This window comes from Nannospalax galili, unplaced genomic scaffold (genome assembly GCF_000622305.1).
Source record: "Nannospalax galili isolate Female #2095 unplaced genomic scaffold, S.galili_v1.0 scaffold511, whole genome shotgun sequence".
Classification (NCBI taxonomy): Eukaryota; Metazoa; Chordata; class Mammalia; order Rodentia; family Spalacidae; genus Nannospalax; species Nannospalax galili.
In genome coordinates, this window is record NW_008331831.1 from 3,980,933 (window position 1) to 3,990,782 (window position 9,850).

The 9,850-nt window shown below is 42.5% G+C and overlaps 1 protein-coding gene and 1 non-coding gene across 6 annotated transcripts in view; one reads left to right on the plus strand and one right to left on the minus strand.

The window, feature by feature from the left end:
• Positions 1-1,061: 1,061 nt before the first annotated feature.
• On the minus strand, positions 1,062-1,121 carry LOC115069250. Its single transcript, XR_003848523.1, has one exon. It is a non-coding gene; the product is annotated as a U7 small nuclear RNA (small nuclear RNA).
• A 2,728-nt stretch (positions 1,122-3,849) lies between these two features.
• Positions 3,850-9,850, plus strand: part of Rbbp8 (RB binding protein 8, endonuclease) — a 76,558-nt gene continuing 70,557 nt past the window's right edge. For 2 of the 5 annotated variants that reach the window (XM_029560567.1, XM_008826974.3), the window contains exons 1-2: positions 3,850-4,136; positions 8,234-8,439. In XM_029560567.1, coding sequence (XP_029416427.1) covers positions 8,331-8,439 — 109 coding nt within the window. In that variant the 5' untranslated portion in view covers positions 3,850-4,136; positions 8,234-8,330. Of the gene's footprint in view, positions 4,137-4,412; positions 4,545-8,233; positions 8,440-9,850 lie in introns of those variants that run through there. The other 3 variants (XM_029560569.1, XM_029560568.1, XM_029560570.1) reach the window with 3 other exon arrangements.

Below are 9,850 nucleotides of genomic sequence, written 5' to 3' on the forward strand. Positions count from 1 at the left end.
CTCATGGTCATCTTATGAGCAGTCTGGGCAACATAGAGTTATAGGCCACTTAAGACTACACAGTAAATCTCTGCCTCAGAAAAAAAAAAAAAAGAAGGAAGGGAAGGAGGGAAGGAAAGAGGGAAGGAAGAAAGGCAAAGTAAGAAAAGAAATCTAAGGGGTTTTTGTTTTGTTTTTTGCTTTATTTTGAGAAAAGGTCTCCTGTAGCCCAAGCAAGCCTGGAACTGTTGACATAGCCAAGGCTACCCTTGAACTCCTGATCATCTTGCCTCCATTTCCTGAATGTTGGGATTTCAAGCATGTGACACCATACCTGGTTTAAGATTTTTCACTGGATCCAAGAAGTTTCCACATATGTGAAAAATGACACTCTATCAAGGGATACCCGATTCATTCATTATCCAGAGTACTGACTCTGTGACCAATACCAGGTTAGTTTGGGGAGATTAAACAGGCCATGATTACTGACCTGAAGAAGTTTTTGAGTTTAATAGGGAGAGGAAACTAAAGTTGTATATAAAAAAAGTGTAAGAGGGGCTGGAGAGATGGTTCAGTGGTTAAGTGCACTGGCTGTTCTTGCAGAAGACCAGGGTTCAAATCCCAGCACCCACAAGGCAGCTAAAAAAAGTCCGTAACTCCAGTTCCAGGGGTAGGTTTAGAGGAGAAATCCAGGAAAGCACAACACCATGGTCAAGAAGATTCTCTAAAAGGCTAGTGAGGCTGAGAACAGAAAATGGAAATGAAACTGGAGACTGATCAAGAGTGCTGTTTTGAAAGAGGTTAAGATTTAAGCAGCACAGTGATGTTCTGATTAATTCACAGCTGCTGTCCAGAATGGCCTCAAAGTAAGCATGCTTTAAGATGGGTGGGGCTGGGTGGGGAGGAAATACCAGAGTTTTAAATTTTAAATTAAAATTTGTTTTGTTTTGATATTAGGTTTTTGACTCCATTCTTCATGGTTAAAAAACAGCTTTTAAATGTGTTACAATATTCAGTCTGTTAGCTCAGAAGTATCAACAGAAGCTGGCTTTTACTGAGCAGGTATTATGTGGGGGAAGGGGTAAGGTTCCAACATAAGTCAGAAATCCTGTTAGACAAACTGTAAAAGAGCTGTAACACATAGAGCACATACTATACATTTGCACACTGTACTAAGTGGCTTATATATTAATTTAATCATTAAATTATATTACATATAATTCATATACCCTGTGAGGTTTGCACTATTATATTCACTATTTTACAGGCAGGGATAATGTGACAGAAATTAACCAACTAGTCCAGTCAGTCAGTCAGAGCAAGATTCAAACCCAGTAGTTGTTTCTAGAGCCTGTATCTTACTAATTAGACTATATCTTTTATTTCAGCAATACACATAGTAAACATATGTACCAACTGGGAATACATGTTCAATTTTTCCTAAATATCAGAGGAAAGTTTAAGTAGATGATTGGTTGGGTGGGTGGATATGGAAAAGAGACTACTAGTAGTTTAGGAAAAGCGATCATAGTAGAGCCAGGTATGGTGGTGCATGCCTATAACCCACTACTTGGGAGATGGTGGCAAGAGTATCAGGAGTTCAAGGCCAGATTTAACTACATAATAAGTTAAAGTCCAGCCTAGGCTACATGAGACCGGTCTCAATAAAAAAAAAAAAAAAAAAAAAAAGATCATGGTAGATTATGGAAGCAGTGGTAAAAGTAAAGGGATGGACTTAGATGTTTTGGAAGGTATAACTGACAGGATTTGGGGATCAGGTGATATCAGATTAAGGGAGATAAAAGTATCAGTTGTTTTTGTGGGTTTTGTTTTGGTTTTTGGTCTGGTAATGCAGGCTGGTCTTGATTCACAGCAATCCCTCTGCTTTAGCCTCCCAGCCTTCCCAAGTGTTAAGATTATAGGTGTGTACTACCATGTACAGCTTCAGCTTTTCTTTTTAAAGAACTATTACTTTTTTCTGTGTATGTGTGTGTGTGTGCCTGAGTGAATTTATGTGCATCACAAGCAAACAGGTACCAGGGGAGTCTAGAGGTGACCTGCCTGATATGAATGCTGGGGATGGAACCTGAGTCCTCTGCAAGAAGCAGTTAGTGCTTTAACCAGAATCAGAATCATCTTTCCAACCCCTCAAATAGCTTTGCTTTTTTCTTTCTTTCTTTCTTTCTTTTTTTTTTTTTAAATAGGGTCTCCCTGTAGTCCCAGCTGGCCTGGAACTGGATACATAGGCCAGGCTGGCCTCCACCACAGAGATACAGAGATTCTCCTGCTCCTAGTGTGTTGGGATTAAAGATGTGGGCCACCACGCCCAGCTCAAATACCTTTTCCTTAGAAAACTACTGGATTCTTGCATTTGCTATTAAATGACAAACTGATCACAGGTTCTTTGCATCTATATGGAAAGCTCTCTATTTCTATTAGAAATTACACAAGTTTCACTCTGCCAATTTTGTGTTGTGAATAGTAGGGCTTGGTAGGGTGCTTGCATGGAGAGAAAAAGCATAATCCATTTTTCATTCATTTGATTAAGTCTTACAAAATTGAGGAGTCAGTCATTATAATGGTAATGAATACTCACTATTATTTAAAGATACCAACTTTTATATGGCAATGCGACAGCACGTGGTATGGGACATACTGGTATGTTCAGTCCCAAGGAGTGAATTATTTACCCCTTAATATCCAAAGTGGGAGGAAAATTGCTTTCCAGGCTGGCCTCGAATTCAGTCATTCTCCTGCTTTTGCGGAATTACAGGTGTGAGGCATCACACCCAGTGCTACTCAGGTTTTATAACATTATCTCCAGGCTTCTTAAACTATAGGACTGGTTTAAAAAGAGACAGTGCGTGATGGCACACGCCTTTAATCCCAGCACTCGGGAGGCAGAGGCAGGTGGATCTCTGTGAGGCCAGCCTGGTCTCCATGGTGAATCCAGGACAGCTGGGGCTACAAGGAAACCCTGTCTCAAAAAGACCAAAAAAAAAAGGGGGGGGGGCAGTGATTCCAGTCTATTTGCTTCATTTGTAGAATTTGTTGTTTGCCATTTGAACTGGTCCCCCCCTACTGATTTTGAATATCAAACAAGCATAGGAAATTTTTATTTAAAAATATTACCTAAGGGCTGGGAATGTGAATCACTTGATTGCTTTCCTAGCATGCACAAAATCCTGGGTTAGTTGCCTAGTACAGCCTTAAATAAACAGCTTTGTGGTGGCACACACACTTCGGAGGCAGATGCTGGAGGAAGATGCAGGGGGATCTCTGTAAAATGGAGGCCAGCCGGGTCTATACAGGGAGCTCTAGGCCAGCAGGGGCTATAGGGAGATGGTTTCAACCCCACTCCCCTGACAAAAGAACAAATAAAGTAAAATAACCGGGTATGGTGGCGCATGCCTTTAATCCCAACGCTTGGGGATAAGAGGCCCAAGGATCAGGAATTCGAGATCATCCTCGGTTGCATAGGGAGTTTGAGGCCAGCCTGGGCTACATAACACCCAGTCTCAAACAAGACTCACAGCATGCCATACTAACAATTCTGGACGCTTCTAATGCCTTATTTTGCCAGAACTTCCTCACTGAATTTTAGCAGAAACGACGACCCTTTGGAAATGTGACGTCCCCACCCAGGCCTCCCAGGTTACGTCACTTAAATAACTAAACCGCAGTCAATGGCTATCAAGGCCTCACAATAACTGATCCTGTCCATTCCCACACCTGCTCATCTTCAAGGTCCGTGCGATACAGCTCTGACGTCATAGACTTTCCCCGAAAAGCTTTTGAGTCACCTAACCCGGGGGGGGGGTGGACTTTTTCTCCAGGAATCCAAAGCACGCGGTGGCGCTCGGGGCACTCAGCTCCTCGGCCGCCCTCCCCCATCACCCGCTGTCACCAGGGTCCATAAGGACCGACCCGCCGCGCGACAGGAGGAAGGGGCGTGACGCCCCGGGAACTCCCGCGTGACGTCGCAGGACTCCCGGGCGGCCTGGGCGCGCCGCCGCCCTCGGGCCTTCCCGCACTCCGGGGCGGCTCAGGCCGTCCCCTACCGTCCGCCGTCTGCTGAAGGGACGCGACGGAGGGACGGCATCGGCGAGCTGCTGGCCCTGCGAGGCCGGACGACGTCCGCTTGCCTCCTGGTGCTGGTGAGTAAAGAGAAGGCTCCTTCCCTACCCAAAGGGCCACTTCCGGTGCGGAGCCGAGGGCTCGGATGGCATTTGGCCCTGGGGCTGGGAGACATCCGCTGAGGCAGGCTGCATCCAGATCACAAGCAGCCGAGGAAGGCCGGGCTCGCGTTCTACGCTGATTCTGGGGCTACGGCGCGCGCTGAGGACGCGCCCGTCAGCGCGGAGCCTGCCCTGCGCATGCGCCGAGCTCGCTGCGCGCGCTTTTTGCGTAGCGTTGTGGCCTTTGAAGTTTCTTCCTTTGGACCGGCGCACGGAGGCTGAGGGGCGTCTCTGGAGAGGTTGATGGAAACCGGGCTGGAGTGAGAGGCGTGAGAGAGCCACGGCTACTCCTGCGCTTTGCTCGTGAGCGGGATGCTTAGATGTCCTGTGCGTGTCCCTTGGCATACGTGCGTTGACCGTAAATGTTTGTTGAGCATCTTCAGTGTGGTGGTGTGCGGAGCTGAGATAGACCGGGAAAGGGGCGGTCGGAGTCCAGAGACCGGAGCAGGATGCACATTGCGACACCCAGTATGCAGCGAATACCGGCTCACCCCCCAAAGAGATGCCACCCTGCTGTGCTGGGCGGGCCCGATGCGGCAAAGGATGCTGTCAGCCAGAACGCACGCTTCGTGTCGACAGTGTTATTAATTAAAACTTGATTGACTACCTCGAGATCCCAAGATCCAGACTTTTCCTAAATGACACCAAATTGACGCAGTTTTAAACTAACACGCTGTCAATTTAAAATTTTTTATTAAATTAATTAAACCTTTAAACTATTAGCATACTTTTTTTTACCTTGCTACAGAGAAGTAGTTTGGGGGCTCCTAATCCTGACATAGCCATATTCTAGGTGTTTGACCTTGAGCAAGTCAGTCTGTTACACTTGTTTGCCCAACTCTAAAGTGAAATTAATAATTGTTTTTATACAGTTGGTCTGAAAATTAAAATGAAGAAAAAATGTATAATTCATATGCTATTGTATATAAATAAGTGCAGACTCCTATGACCATAGTGTGTCTTTTAAAAAGTATATTTTATTATTTTTATGTGTGTGAGTGCATTGCCTGCATGTATGTGAATGCACCTGTGTCGTGCAATGCTGTGGAGGTCAAAAGAGGGCTTCGGATTCTCCTGGAACTGGGGTTAAGGACAGTTCGTAGCCGCCATGTGGGTGCTGGGATTTGAACCTGGGTCTTCTGCAAGAACAGCCAGTGTTCTTAACTGCTGAGCCATTATGGTTAAGTAGTTGAACATAAATTTGGGAGACAAAATTGTATTAATGCTCCTAATCTCACTATTTGTTTTGCTTGTTGTTTGTTTGTCTGTTTGTTTTGAGACAGGGTCTCACTATGTAGCACTGCCTGGCCTGGAGTTCACTATATAGCATTGGCTGGTCTGGAAGTCACTATGAAGACCAAGCTGGCCTGGAACCCACAGAGATCTGCCTGCCTCTGCCCTCTGAGTGCCGGGATTAAAGGCATGTGCCACCACGCCCAGCCTAATCACACTTTTACAGCCTAATATGAAATGAATTAGATGAGGGAGAGGCGCTAGAATTATGAACCCCTCAGATACTCACTTTCAGTGATCACTGTCAGAGTTCAGCTGTTTTTGTTGTTTAATCTCCACCCACACCCATTTTTGTTTTAGCTAAATTATTGTCAAGCCACTCCCAGAGAACATTTACATCTAAATATTTCAGCATAGTTCCTTCTAACAGCCAAGGCAGTTTAGCAGAAAAACAAAAATGGGTCAGGAGATACAGCTTAGTGGTAGAGTGCTTAAGTAACATGTCTAAAGCTCGGGTTCTTTCCCCAATGGCATAAAAAATAATTTAAAAAAAAGGTTTAAATGATCACATCATGATTACATCCAAGAAAATTAACAATAACACTTTGCATGCAAGAAAATTAAGAATAAGATTGTAAGATTATTCTAAACCTATGTAGTTTTTGCTGAGTCTTTTTAGAAAGTCTAACTACAGATTTTGTAAAGCTTAGTAAATGTGTATATTTATTTCTCTAGTGCTTTTCAGGTAACCAAGTGGTTGCCTACATTCTTTCTTAAATTGACTTTCTATGTTCGAATACAAAGTAACAGGTTGATATCTCCAGTGTCATTATACAGTGTTGTCAGGTTGCTTACATTCTTGCTCCCTTCGAAGTTGTTTCATTCTGAGACAGTCTTCTGTGTATAACCCAGGCTGGCCTCCGGCTCCCTGCGTAGCTGAAAATGGGAGGACTCTCGACCCTCCTGCATCCGCCTGTCTAGGATCACAGGTGTGCACTACCGTGCCCAGTTTATGCTGTGTGTCCCTGGGGGTGGAACCCTTGTGGATGTTAGACAATACTTAACCAACTGAGCTGTGCCCCGCCTCCTTATGTATCCTGTCCTCTCCCTGTACCCCCTTCCTCTTTCTGACCCCTCCCCTCATTTTTCTTGAGAGGGTCTTACTGTGTAGTCCAGGCTTGCCTAGGACTCATTATGCAGTCTTGGCTAGCCTCAGACTTGTAGTAGTCTTCCTATCTCAACCTCCCCAGTGCTGAAATTTCAGGCATGAGTCACCATACCTAGAGTGTTACTTTTATAATAGTAGCTAATTAATGGTTTCAGTTAAGAACACATTTTAAAATATTTATTAAGCCACTTGAATTTCTTAATACTCTGTTACTTCTCTTTAGTAGTAACGTTAATCATTAACTGTTACTGTGAAAGAGTCACAGAGTAGCTTTACCCTAATAGCTTTGTACTTTTAAATATAAAATGTTTCTGTATCTACTGTATCCACTGAGGCTTGCTATATATGTATGTTACTGACTTCTATTCTCAGAAATGTACATAGGTTCTCCCATGTGTTAATGTGTCAACTACCTGTATGGTTTTGTAAAATGTCTCTTATATAAATAGGTATGAATGATTGTCAAATAAGAAATATTTCAGAATGTTTTCCAGTTTCTGGTTCAGTATAGTATTGCATTGCACATCAATCCAAAAATTAGAGCAGTAATCTTTTTTTTTTTTGGTAGTACTAGGAATCGAACCTAAAGCCTTGTGCATGCTGAGCAAGCACTCTTTTACTGAGCCAAAGCCCCATTCCTTGTATTTTAAAAATTATTACAATTATTTATGTATATAGTGTGTGTGTGTGTGTGCATGTGCATGCCCATTGCTGATACCACAGCACCTCCTTACTGTAGTACACATGTAGAAGTCAGGGGACACCTTAAAGGAGTTAGTTCTCTCCTTCCTTTCCCTTCCAGGGATGTAACTCAAGTTGTCAGGCTTGGTGCCTTACCAACTGAGCAATCTTGCAGGCCTCCATTCCTTGTTGTTTTTAGGCAGGGTCTTGTTATATAGCCCAGGTTGGCCTTGAACTTGGGGATCTCCAGTCTCCACCTCTGGAGTGCTGGAATTTTAAGCATATGCCAGCACAGTTAGTTGGTCAATATATTCTTTTATAAGAATGAAAACTGAGGGGCTGGAGAGATGGCTCAGCAGTTAAGAACACTGGCTCTTCTTGCAGAATACCCAGATTCGAATCCCAGCACCCACATGACAATTAACAACTGTCCATAACTCCAGTTCCAGGGGATCCAGTGCCATTTTTTGTTCTCTGTGGGCATTGCATGACCCGGGTGTACTTCTCTGTGGGCACTGCATGACACGGGTGCACTTTATTGTGGGCATTGCATGACACAGGTGCACTTACATACATGCAGGTAGTACACATAAAAAATAAATATTTTTTAAAAAAGAATAAATACTGATTGTGAATGATGACAAATCTTTCAGTGTTAAGAGTCCTTTCTACCTTAATGTAATGTAGTTAATTACTCCTTATTGGGTAGAAAAATGGAAATTCCACCTGAAAATTTATTTAAAGCCCAAATAACTGAAATCATAATTTCTTTTCAACATTATTTCTTTCTTTACTCTTGCTCAGCCTCTCCCACAAATGGTTGCCTGTAGGTAGATAATGAAAACTTGAAAACAGCCAGTCTGTGTTTTCACTCTGATTTCAAATTACATAAAGATGAATACAAAAATTATTTTGTTGCGATCTGTCATTTCAGGTGTTTCAGCTATCTAAAAAGAACTTCACACCTGTGTAATGTTATAGGAAAGGTGGAAAAACGTTAAGCAAGTAGAGGGCGGAGCCTGTCAAGCAAGATGAGCATCTCTGGAAGCAGTTGTGGGAGCCCCAGTTCTGCAGATGTAGCCAATGACTTCAAGGAACTTTGGACAAAACTAAAAGAGTATCATGATAAAGAAGTGCAAGGTAAAATGTTTTCTTAAATGCTGTGAGACTGTAATAGTACTAATTTTGATTATTTGATGTTTTTAGACAGAAATTACCTTTCTTAGATTCAAATGTCCCATCTTTAAAGGGCTTTTACTAACGTAATTCTTTATGATTCATTTTATTCATGAATTGTTAATTTGTAACTATAAGCAGCTTCTACAGAGCAGAGTTCTTATACATCTTGTCATTACCAGTATGTACTTGTCAAAGAGATTGTCATCAACCTTTATCTTTAGGATTAGCTCTAAGACTTTTATCTTGAGTGTCCACTTCTCTTGATTGTGAATGGATTCAAGTAGTGCTATATTGAGAAAGAGGCATGAGACATAGCGGTTAAGTTCATAAATTATAGATTTATGTGTTAAAAGCTGTCTCCAGTTTTGGATTTGAGTAAAAATAGTAACTGTATGAGTTATTTAACTTTGTCCTACATTTTTTTTAATATTTAAAAAATATTTTAAAAAAAAGTGTATGCATGTATTGCCTGCATGTAGGTAAGTGCACCTGTGTCGTGCAGTGCTTGAGGAGGACAGAAGAGGTTGTCGGGTCCCCTGGAACTGGAGTTATGGACAGTTAGCTGCCATGTGGGTGCTGGGATTTGAACCTGGGTCTTCTGCAAGAACAGCCAGTGTTCTTAACCACTGAGCCATCTCTCTAGCCCCTGTCCTACATTTCTTATGTATAATATAATAATATCTACTTCATATCTTGTTAAATAATTTAGTATGTGTAGAGTATGTGGATGAGTGTCTGGTACACAGTAAGCAATATTTGTTAATTATTGCCATTATTCTGAAGCAGCAATTATATGTCATCAATGCCTGCTGTGGACACCTGACAGTGGGATACTAGAAAAAGCTTAACAAAGGTTTCATATATTGATTACTTTTTTAAAAAAATTTATTTGTATCCGGGCATGGTTGTGCACACCTTTAATCCCGGCAGAGGCAGGCGGATCTTTGTGAGTTCCAGGACAGCAGGGGCTATGGGGAGACCCTGTCTCAAAAAGAAAAAAAATTATTTGTTATTTTTATGTGTATGAATGTATTGCCTGTATGTAGGTGGGTGCACTTATATCGTGCAATGCCTGTGGAGGTCAGAAAGAGGGCATTGGATCCACTTGGAGCTGTATCTTTGAGGGTATTCATACAGTGTATTTTGGTTATATTCCCCCCTCTTCCAGCTCCTTCCCACTGCCCCCACTTCCCTACCCCTCCACTTTCATGTTGTTCCCCTTACGTCCAATTTGTATTGCCCAAATACTTTCCCTTTTTTTTAAACAAATACTATGCTTTGCAAAAATGATTTATTTTTATTTGTACAAGTGCCAGTATGTTTATTGGTGTGTGTGTGTGTGTGTGTGTGTGTGTGTGTGTGTGTGTGTGTG